Here is a 16,070-nt window from a genome sequence, read left to right on the forward strand (position 1 = left end):
CTGAACATGGGGCGCATGCACTAAACACTAGACTAACGGCGCTCCATGAATGTTTATTCAATCACAATATTCATCCCCCTTTTTTAATCTTCTTTATTTTTGTGTTTGTTTTTACCCGCTATCTGTTTTGAGAATCTGTTTTGGGGCTTTACTGGAGAGACAGGACAGCGGATAGAGAGAGAGAGAGAGGTGACATGCAGGAAAGGCCAAACAGGTCGGATTCGAACCCAGGCTGCATGCTGGAGGACTGTAGCCTCTGTCTGGACTCCATCGAGGGGAGAGGTCTTACTGCTGCCGAGGGTAGACAACATGGATTGCCTGAGCTCCCTGTCGACTTGAAGCGCCATGATCACATCTATGTGAAATAAAGATTTATCTTTGATTCATATTCGAGTCTCTCCTGATTGAAATGTTTTTAAATCTTCACGATGGAGTCCGTTTCTATGGACTTTTCCTCGACCTTCATAAAAACGTTTACCACAAATGTCTTAATTTAAAAAAGCACAAAAACCATCAGCTCTGTGGCGCTTTGTGAAAAAGACAATCTCTTTTTGAATAATTTGCACGGGTTTAGAACGCATATAAGCCTGATATACTTTAACAGGTCCTGCCATCAGGGTCTCTGTCCTGACTAACAACAAGGTAAAATAACCATAAACAGTAAAATGTTAACGTGGCTAATGATGACGATGATGATGATGACGAGTACCTAAGAGTGTGAAGAGCAGCAGCAGCAGCAGCAGGGTGTTGACTCAGACGGAGGAGGCTCCTCAGGCCAGCAGGTTAAAGGGTGATGGACCACACAGAGAGGACAGAGAGGAGAGGCTGGCCACACACACACACACACACACACACACACACACACACACACACACACACACACACACACACACACACACACACACACACACACACACACTGAGTGTAACCTGATACTCATTAGTCTGACGGTGATCTGCTCTCTGCTCATCACAACATGAACTGCTGTGTAACGACGAGATCGCTGTGTTTACTGCGACCTGCAGATCTGTTTAAAAGATTTACAACAAACATCCCAAAAAAACACCCAGCCCCATCCAGTCGATCACTAGGTGGAGAAAAGTATCTGATCCTTCATACAAGCTGCACTGAACATTGCTACTGACTCCCTTTAAGTCTGATACTGTTATAGCTCGATTAGTCATTTGAATTCCTTTGCTGACAACAATGCAGCAGCCAGTATGTCCTCCTTCTAACTTTAGATTCTGGTCCTGAATGCTCTGGATTTGTTTGGACCAGAGAAGGTAGGCGGTTTTAAGACACCCCCACACGGCCGTTTTGGACGCCCCTCGGTTTTCCAGATATGAAACCAGTTATCAGGTCAAACCAATGCGATGGAAGCGGGCAAGAGAACTGGTTCAGATAGAAGTGATTGTACCCGACCTAAAAAGCCTCTGCATGTTTCTAATAAGCTCCACGAGCAGAAACGTGCTCAAACTAGGATCAATATTGGAGATGCTTTTGAAAAATGGAGAGAGGTTAGAACACAGAAAGGTTTACAGACTGATGCAGAGCTGGCTAAACACTGAAGCTTCAGTGTCCACCACATGGCAACCTGTGTGACCATCGACTCTAGAGAGGAGGGGGCGGGGGGAGACAGCTCTCTATAATGTTTAGAATTTGGACTGCAGTACCCATTTTAAGTTACATATTGCTCCTTTAAGATATTACTGTTAGCTTGATTTAAATAAATATATTCAGGAAGAATATTTCAAAATATGTCTTTGTTGTCTGTTTTTTATGCCTCTGTGAAGCACTTTGGTTTAAACATGTTATGCAAACAAAGTTGACATTAACTGTTTCAGTGCTCGAAAGCAGCTAAGTGCATGTATCCAAATACCTTAGGCCACATGAATCATAAGTGTTTAAGGCTGGTTTAGTGGAACAGATATTGGAGACGTGTTGATATAATATCTGTTCCAGCAGAGGGAGGTGTGAGTGTAACAGCAGCACGTTAGTCAGTGTGACAGTAATCATCCCCACACATGATATCTGGGTCATCGTCACTATTCCTACAATGTGGAGAAACAGGAGATGTTCATCTGTGCTGAGCTGAAGATCTAAACGTCTGGTCAAAAACAAGCTGCAGGCTGAATAAAAAACGACTTTTAAATAATCATACCCTCGTTTTTTTGACCCTTCTGGTTTCAAACCCATGATCGCATTAAGGCGTGGATTTGTTAACTGACAGATGGGCGTGTTGAATCTTTAGTCAGTAGAAATGTTCGTTGCACTTTGTAAACACAACATTCAAACTGGGCCCCTCCTCCTGGGATCATCACCACCAGAAGCTCTCACTCACTGCAGGATGTCGTGTGTACTGTATGTTTACTGATTGTACCTACACTTCAAGCTACCTGAGAATATTACATTTCTTGTAATGAAAAAGCTGATAATTTAGCATGCTAGCACCATTTAACCACCGGTGTTTGGCACCTGCCTGTCCAACAGAAAGCAGGCCAGGCTCACCCTCGTTTTGGAACAAGCATTATCGGCTTGGTGTTTTGCCTCACTGTGATTGTATTTTGTCTTCTTTGCTGCTTTGTCCGCAAATTTTATCCACCCCTTAACTCACCTGCACGCTTTCATTGGCTGGAGGATACACACCAGTTCTCCGCCCCGAAACGTCCCGAGGCGACCAGAACAAACTAGAACATTAAAATCCAGTGAGAGGACAGGGTCTCTGCAGACACTGTCACCACCACACATGTACGGAGGCCCAGAAGGGATGATTGAGACCGCCACTGTTGGCCTTCAAAACTCTGCTTTAGAAACCACTGACACAACATCATGTTTAACAGTTGCTTCAGTTCAAACTGCATTACTAGGTAACTTAAGAAACTTTATTTAAAAAAAAAAACAACACAATTTCATACTCAGGCTGCAGACAATCAGGCCTTGAGTGTGATTTTCCTCCATCACAGTGGTCTAATTTCCCACAGACACCAAACGCCTCACACGCTTAAAGAATGTCTTTTTGCCATTGCTGGATATAGTCTGGATATAGCACCCCCTCCTCTAAGCGTCATCATTCATCATTGTTTAATTTCTGCCACATAACACTGCGGAATCCTTTTACCCTCCATCCCTCCCTGGACCACGCTGCGCTATATTTGTCTCTTTAATGAGGAAAGGGGCATTCCAGAGGCTTTCTGGGTAATCACAGCGTCTGGCACAAAAACGGCCTCTGAGGGGTCTCAACGGGCCTCAGCGTCCAAGCTAACTTTCCTTTCACTTCAGAGGCGAAACGACATCCTTCACAGCTTGTCTGTCTGATGAAGTTTACACCAAAAGAAGCGGCGAGCGTTCATGGGGTCTGGAGCGGTGCTGGGGCGGGGTTATGGTCCCGGTAACGAGGCAGACTCTGGTGTCGGGTACCAGCAGTGAAACGGGGCACCGCGGCAGGCTTGGGTGTCCAGTGCTCTGATCAGTAATTGTATTTACCTTGTCTCTTGTCTTCCCTCCATTAAGGGCGGTAATGAGGCGAGTTGTGAGCTGAGGAGTTTGTCTCTGATGACGATCCTGAGGATTCTTAATAGACAGCTGTTGGTGCGGTGTAAAGAGAAGTCCTGCTGATCGGTCTGACAGCTGTGACCTGCTGCAGGACCGGGCCGACACTCTGAACGCCTCTTGTGCTTCTACTGAGCATTTAAGTCTTATTAAAAACATATTTAAGTTATTTAAGACCTGTCAAGAAGACTGACAGTAATAAGGTCACAAAGAGAAGAGGGAGGTGCTGAGTCTCACCTTAGGGTCAGGTTTGATTTTAGTTTTGAGTTCCCAGAATGCATCGCAGGTTAAACTTCACATTTCTTTGGATCTATAGACCCTTTTAAGTCCTCGGTCTCGATATTAGCTGGAGGCAGTGTTCCCTTATTCCAGTAACACCCCTGGTCCCAGAGAGTAAAGCCCAGTTTCCACTAAGCGGTCTGGTTCAGTTCGGTTCAGTACGGTACCCATTTATTGGCGTTTTCACCATCAAAAGTTGGGAATGGTCCAATCCAAATTAAGGGATCTGAACCATCCTACTTTATTGGTACCCTTCTGTTGGGGTGCCAACCATTCTAAATGGTCCCTTTTGTTTACTGTGTCTCTGTTCTTCTTGAACATTGAACTTAATTAATAGCAGGCTACACTGTGTTGGGCTGCTGTAATGTCACACTATTACATAGCTGATGCAGCTATCTCTATCTGGCTTACACTCTGATTATCAAATAAGGATGAGACTGGCAACACCAGGGTTTACCGTCCGAACTAAACCAAACAGTACTAACCCAAACTGGACTGCTTGGTGGAAACTGGGCTTTAGTGACTTCATATATTCAGAGAGACTTTTATTTTCTTCCACATATCAGCAAACTAAAAACAACATGCTAACTATAGTTTGCTAACATGTCTGGAGCGAAGAATGTTTTGCCTGCAGCTAAGCCCCGCCCACCAAAATATCATATTGTTTACAAACACTAAAAGGGTCTATAATAGTCCAAAGAGAATACAGAGCAATTTTTTGGACAATTTCAGAGTTAGGCTGGCACTAGGCTAGACGATTTTAATAAGGTGGAGACCACAGATATGAGGAAAGATTTGAAACATTATGATCCTCCGGACGCACAGACAAGAGAATTCAGACCACAAGACAACACATGGTGTTTGTTGTAACCATTACGCAGACACATGACATCTCACAGATACTCAGATGATCAAACGAGAGTACAGAAACAAAATAAATATGGAGGACATCCACATGAGACGATATAAAGACACTAGTATTGTTGCCATTATTCTACAAGATGCTCTTATTTTTCAATATTGTCCTTGGCTCGTGTCTCAGTTGTGTTTATGTTCGCTGCCATGTGTGCCTTGTGAGCTGTCAAGGCCCTGACACACCAAGGATGTTCAGGATGATGTGACCAACACAGAGAACCAGATCAGGGTCTTTGTTTCCCTGCTTGTTTTTTTCCCGTTTGGTTCTCCAGCTGTTCTGTCTGAAGCATGAAGACATGAGGCCCGACATGAGCCCACATTTAAACACCGGGTCATGTGATGAGAGACAGGAATTCAAAATGAGAGGCGGCGTGCGGAGCTGCAGCTTCTTTCAAACAGAAACATGCTTTACACTAAAGCCTGAAACCCTTTGCAATGTGTTCAACACTTCAGCATGTAGCATTAAGGATGTGCACTGCCAACGCTCCCAATGCTACTGTTAGCATAAACAACTTGCCCATATTACGTCCTTATATTCTTACACCAAACAATAGAAACCTTTACTGGTGATTCTGTTGCTGACACATGATGTGAAACCTTGAAATGAAGCTACAGTTTGATATGAACAGCATCTATAGCTGTGGCTAACAGCTATGGCTAACAGCTACAGCAAACAGCTACGGCTAACATTTCTGATTAATAGTTGCTAAATGGGACAAATGGAAAGGCGTAAATTCAGAGCAAATGTAAATAGGAAATGGTTAAATGTGACTGTTTCTGTTGTCTAATGATACAAAGTATTTATCAGATGTTTTTTTTTTTTTTTACTGAAACCTGTTAAACTTTCCACCCTAGGCTTGATTTTCAGAGGAAAAGAGCGGCCTTGTGAACATGGTGAATAAAACAAAAATTTAAAAACTGTGAGATCCTAACTCTCATATATTTGGATAGAGCAACCAAAGGAGTCAGAGCTGAACTTCACGGCCTTCGTTTTGATCTTTGTAAAGTTCTCAGTCTATCTTAAGGTAAGGGAGGTTATTAAGAGTTTTTTTCAGTAAATCCACAGTGACATCATCACAGTGACATCATCACCATGACGACGTATGTGAAGCTTCAGTCCGACAGAGACGGAGCAGAGACGTTTGTTCAGTCTCAAACACAACAACAAACCTGCCTGCAGAGCCGTAAATCTACTGTGTGCGTGTGTGTGTGTGTGTGTGTGTGTGTGTGTGTGTGTGTGTGTGTGTGTGTGTGTGTGTGTGTGTGTGTGTGTGTGTGTGTGTGTGTGTGTCTGTGTGTGTGTGTGTGTGTGTGTGTGTTCAGGACAATACAGTGGTTGTAGTGTGTTGGTGGTTTACAGCAGGCAGCAGGTGTGAAGGCAGACACCTCTCCTGTCAGTCTGCTCATTTCAGGCTTATTAAGTGCTCTGTGTGTGTGTGTGTGTGTGTGTGTGTGTGTGTGTGTGTGTGTGTGTGTGTGTGTGTGTGTGTGTGTGTGTGTGTGTGTGTGTGTGTGTGCTCGATTTGAGGCTTATCACAACCGAAGATTTGTCCAAAAAATCCTTGAGTGTGTCATGACAATGTGATTTGTGATTATTTTACTTTTCCTGATCCAACCATGTTTGATATTTATGATTCCAGGTTAGGGTGCCTCTGACAGATTACCCCGAGTAGCAAGTGAACATCAACACAACCGAGCCCCGAGGGTCTTTATAACGTCTCATGAAGACAAGCCACACAGCCAGCTGACCACGTCATCGTTTGTTTTTCTTATGAAGTCACGTTTGATCATGTGAGTTTCTGTGAGATCTCATGTCTGTGAAATCGTTACTACATACAGCAGGGGTGAGGTCTTGCAGAATGGCTGAATCCTCTAGCATCTGTGTCGCTGATAGCCTAGCTGTTATGTCGGGTACCCATGTGAGTCCTCAACGCAGCGGCCTTGGGTTCAAAAAGCCAATCTCTGCCTTTTGCTGCTTATCATCCCCGACTCTCTCCTCCCAACATGTCCCGTCTCTCTTCAGCTGTCCGATCTAATAAAGGCAAAAACAAATCGTCTTTAGTGTGTAGCCTGCTTCAGGAGAAGACTGAGGCCGAAGCATAAGTGTTGTTTGCATTCAATCGGATGTGGGTTTTGTTTTTTTACATTTTGTATTTTAATGTCTTTTTTCTGCTTTTTCTGTTTCTGTGTGAAACACTTTGAGTTGCTCATATGTCTCGATAAATTGATAAAAGTATCAAACTTGATGCCTCTTCTTGTGGTCGTTATCAAACGGAATGGTGTTGCTGATGTTGTGCACAGATCAGCTGACCATCATCAGTCGTCTCCCCTCGTTCAGAGGTGACCTCCTGGTTCCTCCTCCTCCTCCTCCTCTCCTGTTTGAGCTCGGGATGAGTGACGGGAGGGGCTGCTTGCTCTGCAGGGGGGGTCAGCTGTTCCAGGAGGGAAGAAAGACCGACTCTCAGCCTGGAGCAACCCCGGGGTCATGGGGACTCGCACCCTTGACCCGACCCTCAGACACCTCAGTGATCACTTGGAGTGGACCTGAAGAGCAGTACAGGAAGCTGCAGGAGGCCTGACAGAGGCTGCGATACGTCTGTCAGGGTAACTGTTCCTGAAATGATAAATACGTCTGTTGCTTGAGACTCTAAACAAAGTCAAAATAAACTTTTTAATGAATTACTGCAGTAAAATTAAAAAAGTAAAGGCCTTCAAATGTTAAAAAGTAAAAAGCCACCTTCTGGAGGACGTTTCTACCTGCTGTTTCTGTGCAAAGCCAGCCTCACCTCCTGTTTCATAAAAATAACTTCATATACACTGAACTTAAAGGCAACATTGGTCATTTCCTCCAGATCCACGTTTTCAGATGTTGGTTGAACTTGTCTTTAGGTCCTGACAGAAATTAATAACTCATGTTCTCTGAAAAAGGAACAAAGAAAATCCGTCATCTGTATCAGTTGTAAGGCTGTAAAAACTTTGACCAATGTCTGCCACGAGGTACCAATCTGATGAACCAATCAGACGACTCCCTGTCTCCCTGCTCGTTCTCAACTCCTTGTGTGCTCTAGCCCACACTCAAAGCGTGTCACCGATGACAGAGTTTATACTGTGAGTTTGTTGTTGGCTGTTGTGATCAGTAAAATAGTCACTTTTTTGTGTGTGGCTGCAATGAGCTTATAAGATGCAAAAATTGGACAGCCTGCAGGACGCTTAAGACTTGACTTGTGGCCTTCTGGAGGGACACGACCCTCAGATTGAAAACTACCAGACTGAACTTTCAAACTGTGCAGATTTAAAAATCTAATAAAGTATGAAAAGTAAAATGCCTCCTTCTACTTTTACTCTCATGCAGAACTTTTACTCTTAATGGACTCTTGTCGTTATGGTAACGTGCTGTTAAACTTCACTGACAGGTGGAGCTGCAGGTAACCTGTGAGCTTTACTTAAAAGTGTCATTAAGAAGTGTGCGACCTAACAGCTGATGATCCTTCAGGTTAAAGCTCTTCAGCTCTTTAGTCAACTCCAGAGTCATCATGATGAAGGGGAAAACACACAAAACAAGACAAGAAAATATATATTAGCCTACTTTGAAAGGTTTCATGCATCTTTTACTGCAGATTTGAGACACTGCAAAAGCTGAAAGAAAAAAAATCCAAAACATGTATGAATACATTTCAGTTATTTGACCTTTAATTTCATAGTGGCTGCAGCTCTGAGCTCAAACACACCGGATGAACTTGAGCAGCTGACCGGGAAACAGTTGATCCATGCGTGCTAAATTTATCCTCTGTTGACGGCCGACTGGAAGAGGACGCGTTTCACTACCGTACGTTACGTTTTATCTTCATTATCTCTAATCTGATTTGGCTCTGCCGGTCGGTGATTGTGTCCCGACTCCTCTCCTCCTCCTGGATATTTTAGTGAGCGGGTGGTGTCATGGCTGAGCCCGCGGGAAAGCGGTTGAAGAGCAGCCTGCCGCTGTGCAGAGCGCACCGGAGCTCCGGGGGCAGCCGGGCCAGACACAACCTGCAGGCCGCCGTGGAGGAGGCTCTCTGCGGGGTGAGCAGCCTGCTGTGGGACGGAGCGTACCGGCTGAAGGCTCTGGTAGGAGACTCAAACATGCACTGACAGATTAAATACTTTCTATTTATAAAAATGACAGAGGGGATTTACTAGAAGTGTATCATCAGTTGTGGGATGTCTTTTAATTGGGGAGACCTTGGTGTGTTGTGACACTTCACACCTGTGATTGACAGATCTGATATTAGTGATACCTGCATAGTAAAGGTGTTTCAGGTCTTGGCTTTAAATAGGCTTCCCTTTAATTCCTAAAACCTTTTTTAACACTAAGATATTAACCTTCCAATGCAATCTTTTACACCTGTTGGAAACTGTCGGTACTACCAACCTTGTGCAGATTGCAAGGTGTAAAAAATGTATTACTCTAAGGCACAGTCGATTCCGGCGCCAGGGGGCGCTCAATCAATATAATAACAGACTTCGAGGCTGCGGGGAATCATGGGAGTTCTCTCTGCTTCCCCCCCCCCCATCACAGATGAAAACGACCTCTCAGTTGGCCGTAGTTAAGATGAAATGTGCTTAAGCGACCTGAGGAAGAGAATATGTTTACCTACGAGCTAATGTATCTGCCTTAAAAAAAACTTAAAATATATTGACATTTTGGTAGAAAACAATAATATTCCATGCAATTTTCTCTGATTTTGCTAAACAAACATATGATTATGGATCCAAAATACTGTTGAATGTAGAGCAGGATACTTTTATTAACACTTTTTTAGAATCACTTGAACTAAGTAAATTTTAAAGTTTTGTAAATGTGCAGAGTTCCCCTTGCCATGTTTGTTTACAATTCTACAATTCACTTAGCAGATGCTTTTATCCAAAGCGACGTACATCAGAGAGTAAGAACAACAGAAGCAAGGATCTAGAAAAAAGGACACAATGTCAGTAAGTGTAAACGATCAGCTTTGAGTCCAATTGGACACACAGGTGCTGACAGGAAGTGACCAGAGGCAAAGCCATCTTTGTAGTTTGTAGTTTTTTTAATTTCATTATGATGTCATACATTTATACGCTCAGCCCATGAGCAATGACACCATCTGACTGAGGGTGGTTTCACACTAGAGACCCGATGCAGACATTCAAAGCCACATTCAAACGAGCGAACACAAACGGTGGGTAGACGATATTCAACGGGCTGGAGAGCACCTTGTGTGACCAGCGCAGGTCGATTCATGTGGGTTTGAGGTCAAATTAAAGTGCCCCAATTTGGAAGTTCGAAAATATGGTCACCCTAGCCTCATGGCAACGTTACATAAGGATGTTATCAAAAAGTTTTATAATCTTTTTTTTTCTCCTGCAGGCCAGTGTGTTCGAGCGGGACGATGTCGCTCTGCCCCGTGTCGCTTCTTTCTTCCACCAGGAGGCGCTAAAGCAGGAGGAGGAGGCCGAGGCCATGATGGGATACCTGGCTGAGAGGGGGGGCAACTTCTGCAACAAGGACATTCAGGTGGGTTTGAAATTATAGACTTCACTTACTACAGCATGTTTTTTTTGTATCGGCATGTTAGAGGAAAATGGTGGCCACATGTTGAATTAGATTAACAATCGATTAGCATTAAACCTGCGTTACTTGTAGCGACTTTAATCTAAAAGCCACTCGCTGAATGTCCGTTTGGAAGCAGCAGCTGTAGGAAGTGTTCGTTAGCATTAGCTCTAACCAGCTCTGTAGGCTATTTAACATTTAATACATAAAGTGATTGCTAATTACTGGAGGTAATACCACAACGTAAATACATTTTTTAAAAAAGGTTAGATTATTTTTTTAGGACTGCTTACTGCTAGTTCTTGCTGAGGTATTGTAAGGTGGAAGTTCGGGTGACTTTTACACCCAAAAGTTGCACTTTTTTTTAGCTTCATGCGCCGCTGAGCAGCTTTCTTTGGATGAACGGAGGTCAGCTTCTGATGCTGTATCCATTCTCTAATACAGTGGTTCTCAACCGGTGGGTCGGGACCCAAAAGTGGGTCGCAGAGCTGTTTTCAGTGGGTCGTGAATGAGTGACTGGAATAAAAAAAAAAAACGTGTCATAAAGTCTATGAAGCACTCTTAAAACATGTTGGTTCTGTTCTGTTTGTTCCGTCACATGTTTGGTACCATCTGAGGTCCAAACTGCACTTTGTCTGCATTCAATACATCTGATTGGTTTAAAATAAAAAAGGTATGTGGGTCACTATTTTTACGAAGGAGTTGGTGGGGAGTCCTCAGGCTAGACCATCAATGCTCCAGACAGACACAGGGTACGAGGGACAGCCATCATGTAAACGAGAAACAATCTTGAATAATTATATGATAATTATTTCAAATTATCAGAAGAACATGCAAAATAATGAAGAATTGCCTCTCATGTTGTATTATTGGACTTTGGATGTCTTTTTGGTTGTTGCGGAGCTAATTAAAAAAACTTCATGTACTGTTTGGTTTTAATCTCCAACAATGTGTCGAGGAATATCGTGTCTATAACTTCAGCTGTCGGAGGATTCTCCTGACGACAAAAGATCAATAATTAAATCTGTGGAGCAGAGATATGGTTCGTATGTCAGAAGAGAACAAACGTGCAGAAACAAAAGTTATTTTTCACCGCTGACACCCAGAAGTCAGTGAGAGTTCAGGGTCAAGAGCATTTGTTGCCCTGAAAGCCGCCTCAGCAGGCAGGGTGGGGGGTGGGGGGGGTTGAGGTGAACCTGGCTCCTCTCGGGGGTCGTTCAGATGATCTGGTATGAAGAGTTGATTTGTGGATCCATTTTGAAACTAAATTTATGATCTGAACTTTATCTGTGAGACAGAGAAGCTTCAGTCTGTAACAGCGTTCTCGTTTTACTCCGACACAAAACGCCCCTCTGGAGGATTTATTCCACCTCCTGTGCCATCCTTCATGTTGTCAGAGCAGGTGTCTTCTCCAGCTCTCTCTCGCTCTGTTTCTTTCTTTTTTTTCAAACTGGAAGAGATCTTATTTTGTAAAGAAGCTCTTCATTTAGCGTCAGCGATAGGAAGGGGGCGGGCGGGGGGCTGGCGGGGGAAGAGGTTAAACCCCTGGAGACTTGGCCCAAAGCCGGTCAGGGTGTACATTCCCCCCCCCCCCTGAGTTCCGGAAAATTGGCGAGATTAATGCTGCGGCAGAGGGACGGTGGTGCTGATGGCGTTTCCAGATGGTCAGCAGTGGCGTTGGCGCGTCTCAGCGTGGCCTCCGACCGCCAGCCCGGGTTTATGAGTCGTGTAAAATCGTTTCGGGGCCGAGGCCTCGAGTCCAGTCAGCAGCAGTTTGGGACACCTTGTTATCCGTCTCTCAAGTGTCGTGCACCTCAGAGAGGACAAACCGAGGCCGTTACTGCTCGCCAAAGTTTGATTCTTATTGGCCATTTTTTTTTTTTTAAAGGATGGCTGTAAAGTAAACCGTGTTTCTCCCACAGCCCAGAATAAATGTGATTGTCAAACTTCGGGTCCAGCAGCTGATAAGTTTCCCGTCCTAAGCGTGATGTCAGACGTCTGCTGTGTCTATTTACAGTCAACAGATTCCTGCCTCTCATGCTGTTTGTATGTATCCGTTGTTTTCAGAAGCCGGGCTGCGAGGTGGTCCTCGCCGTGTTACCCGCTCTGGAGCTGCTGATGCTCCAGCTGAAGGAGGAGGCCGACGTCCTGGTCGCTCTGAGCCAGCTAGCCCGTCACCACGGAGACCCGCACACTGCCAGTTTTGTGAAGAGTCACTTCCTGTCTCCTCGAACGGACCGACTCAAGCTAATCGGAGACCTGCTCACCAGCGCCCGGCGGCTGGGCTGCACCAATGACCAAACAGCGGGGGGGTTCGGGGAGTACATGCTGAATGAGCTGCAGGACGAGCTCACAAGATGATCGAGCTCTAACAGTCGAAGAGGAAGACTTGATTTGACCGAGAACAATGTTCGATTTCATGATTTTCTGAAGGACCAGCACAACATCTTTAGACACCAGCTCGACAAAGAGCAGCCATGAAAAATTATTTGGTTTCCTATCGTAGAAGGATGATGTAATCCGACTGGCAATTGGGAATTTCTGACTTCCGAGATCAAATGGAACGACCCAAGAAGGTTGGAGAGGGAGGGGTTAATGACGCTACAATGCTAACTGCTGTAAATGTAAAAAATGTTTTCATTTCTACACTCCTTCAGAGACAAAGATAAAAAAAAAAAGACAGGAATTGGAAAACTGTTATCCAAAGAAATCTTGTGAAATCCTTTCCTGTAAGATATGTTTTTTAAAACGCTTTAAGGAAATCAAACGTTTTTTTACTAAATAAAGGGAGTTTGATTCTATTTTAAACATCCGTGAAGACAAAGAACAAAATAGGACACAATATAGTTCCCAAAAAAAGGTCACATATTCTGTAAAATCCACTTCACCATGTTTCTCTAACTCTAATGTGTCTCCGTCTACAAACCCCCCAATGATGAGAAAAGTCCATCCTCTCCGTCTTTTGCCTGCTCCACTTTTCAGAAAATGTGTGCTCAAAAAGGTTGTTTGGCGATTTCCCCTTCATGACATCACAAAGGGCAGTAACTCCTCCCCCAGGTGGGTGACACTCCCACAGCTAGGTGTTTGTTCTGCCCTCTGAGTCTGCCTTCTCACCATAAACAATAGGACATGGAGCGAAAGCCAGAGTACACCCAAGCCCTTCCAGAGAGGGGGCGTGGTTAGACACAGCTCATTTACATTTAAAGGTACAGACACGGAAACAGCCTGTTCTGAGCAGGGCTGAAATAGAGGGGTTTATAGACATGATCAAATACAGGATCAGAGTGGATTTAGAACAAGAAACTTAACACACATGTTTTGAGGAACTCTGAGACTTATTTACACTGGAGGAGAATATGCGACCTTTAACCCCTTAAGATGTTTGTATTTTCCTCACAGTTTTCTGCTTCTGTCTTCTGTGAAGTGACTTTTTTATTCCGATACATCAAAGGCGTCATATTTTTATGAACTACTCAACATGTTCTTTATTCAGAACTTGTCTTTTTCATGTGTCCTGACTGATGTCCGCACAGAGTTCCACTGAGAAGATGAAGTTATGACAGATTTTGGTAATAGATTCTGGATTGTTTGTCTCTTTTTTTGTCTCAAGTTTGAGTTTGTTTTGCACTTTCTTTGTAGAGAAATATCAGGTCAGTATGTCATCTTTCCTTCACGTTTTGATTCTTATGTCACCTTGAAAAGTCTGAAAATGTTCCACAAACACAGTTGAATCTTATAAATAAAGTTTTTTTTCAGCACTTTAGTTTCTGTCCACAATCCCTTTGCATGTGTCGAGCACTAACATGACATGAAAAATTATAATTTTACAGTTTATTTTCAGACTGAACAAGTTGTCTTAAGTTATCACCGAGGAAAAAGCCTTGCATTTAAAGACCTGTCGATCATTTCTGGAGCGAAAGCGATAATCCTTTGAGAGCAGAGGGTTTGAATATTTCCTCAAACACTTGAAGCATCCGCTGCTTCGAGCCGTCCATCACGTTTGACTGGCAGAGGCTGATTGGTTGTTCAGCTCAGGGGCAAAGAGGAAGAGCTGATGACGGTTCTGCTGTGAGGGTTGTGGCTGCAGGATCTGCTCTGCAGCGCCCTCTAGCGGCGGGTCCTGTGTACTGCAGGCTGCACGGCTCTGATTGGACACTGTGCTGCATGTTTGATTAAAATAGATCTGGATGGAGAGAGGGTGCAGTAATGTGACAGAGAGAGGAGAGGGGAGGATGTTAATGATGCTTTAATTGGTCTAAAAATAAAATGTAATGACATTTAACTTCAATGCACGATTTAAACTCTTTACAAAAAAGTCTCAGGTGGAGAAAGATGCTGAAAACAAGCCAAGTATGAAGTCTTATTTTGCTGAATTTGGACGTGAAGTTTGTTAAATACCGCCAATAATAAGGAAAATAAGTCAAACGTTCCACAGAGCTGTAAACCTGGTCCTGATTCCACATTTCTTTAACATGAACACAAATGATACAAGTGATATCACCAAGCTTTTAGGTGAACTTCTTATAATTTTGTTACGCTGTGACTTAGAAAATCTCTTTTCCAGAAACAATTAATTTAGTATTACTTTATACTTTTTAATTTTCAAATTATTGAAAAATTGTTTCTGTGAGGTGCGGCTGTGGATCAGTGGTAGAGTCGGTCGTCTCTTAAGCGGAAGGTTGAGGGTTCAATCCCCAGCTCCTGCAACTACATGTCTGATGTGTCCTTGGGTAGGACACTTAACCCCAAGTTGCTCCCACTGCTTCAGTGGCAGCATATAAATGTGTATGAGTGTGATGAGTAACTTCTGATGGACTCTTCACTCAGCAGCCTCTACCATCAGTGTGTGAATGTGTGTGTGACCTGCAGAGTAAAAGTGCTTTGAGTAGTCAGGAGACTAGAAAATAAATATATATATAACAAGCTCAAGTCTGTTTACATCAGGCTGGGATTTGTATTTAAACCTTTCAAAATAAAACATTTTAATTGTTTGTAAAGCATGTCAAAGCATGTCAGCATAAATAAATGTGCATATGATGATGACGTAAATAAACAAATTTATAAGTGAAAAGAAGCACAGTGGGAATGTTTATTTTGCTGAGTTTATACTTCTGGTTTCTTGTGCAAAGACAGCAGGTAGAATCGTGGTTAGTGCCCAATGTACGGAGGCTGTAGTCCTTTAAGTGGACGGCTCAGGTTCAAATCCGACCTGTTGCTACTTCCCCGCATGTCAGTCCCTCACTCTCTCTGATTTCGGTCTCTATCTACTCTCCTATCTCTTCAATAAAAGGCCCAAAAAGCCCAAAGTAAATCTGACAAAAAAATAAATAAAATTTAATTTGTTTTATTTTGAAGTTGATTATTTCGATCTGGTTCTGTGTTATTGTTATGAGCCTTCAGGGACCTTTTCCCCCGCAGGATCTTTAATGTTTAGTTTGCTTTCTGTAATTTTGTGACTTATTTATCATCTTGTTGTTTTTATGTTCGTTTTTTTTTTTTATTGTTTTCTTTTGCTTGATTGTTCAGCTCTTATGTCTCGTTTTGTTGATTTTAAATATTCGTATCTTCCATTCTCTCTTTCCCTTCTTAATGTAGACCTAAGGCCCGGGCTTCGGAGCTGAAGAGGCCTCATCGTTACATTTTTTATTTCTGTTTCTGATCATTTACAAAGCAGCACATTTCATGTTGGATCTCAGTGCCAGATTCCCCTCAGAATCAGTGATTAAAATACGATCATAAATACGCACAGAGGGATATAGGC

At 43.3% G+C, this 16,070-nt stretch overlaps 1 protein-coding gene across 2 annotated transcripts; it reads left to right on the forward strand.

Annotated features, from left to right (window-relative positions):
- Positions 1 to 8,491: 8,491 nt before the first annotated feature.
- Positions 8,492 to 14,067, forward strand: zgc:172145 (Ferritin light chain, oocyte isoform-like). 2 transcript variants are annotated; one of them, XM_065957094.1, is made up of 4 exons: positions 8,492 to 8,569; positions 8,665 to 8,847; positions 10,127 to 10,273; positions 12,377 to 14,067. In XM_065957094.1, the coding sequence occupies exons 2-4, from the start codon at positions 8,680 to 8,682 to the stop codon at positions 12,668 to 12,670; spliced, it is 609 nt and encodes a 202-aa protein (XP_065813166.1). In that variant the 5' UTR covers positions 8,492 to 8,569; positions 8,665 to 8,679; the 3' UTR covers positions 12,671 to 14,067. The 2 variants fall into 2 exon arrangements, with proteins under 2 accessions (XP_065813166.1, XP_020490663.3); XM_020635007.3 differs by having other exon boundaries at positions 8,510 to 8,847.
- Positions 14,068 to 16,070: the final 2,003 nt, after the last annotated feature.

The sequence above is a fragment of the Labrus bergylta genome, chromosome 7 (assembly GCF_963930695.1).
Source record: "Labrus bergylta chromosome 7, fLabBer1.1, whole genome shotgun sequence".
In the NCBI taxonomy this organism is placed as follows: domain Eukaryota; kingdom Metazoa; phylum Chordata; class Actinopteri; order Labriformes; family Labridae; genus Labrus; species Labrus bergylta.

What these genes read in the sequence shown, in the direction of transcription:
- zgc:172145 (XM_065957094.1), top strand. Translation starts at nt 8,680, where the DNA reads ATGGCTGAGCCCGCGGGAAAGCGGTTGAAGAGCAGCCTGCCGCTGTGC. An exon ending in CGTACCGGCTGAAGGCTCTG is followed by an intron (nt 8,848 to 10,126) that starts GTAGGAGACTCA and finishes TTTCTCCTGCAG; the next exon opens with GCCAGTGTGTTCGAGCGGGA. An exon ending in TCTGCAACAAGGACATTCAG is followed by an intron (nt 10,274 to 12,376) that starts GTGGGTTTGAAA and finishes CGTTGTTTTCAG; the next exon opens with AAGCCGGGCTGCGAGGTGGT.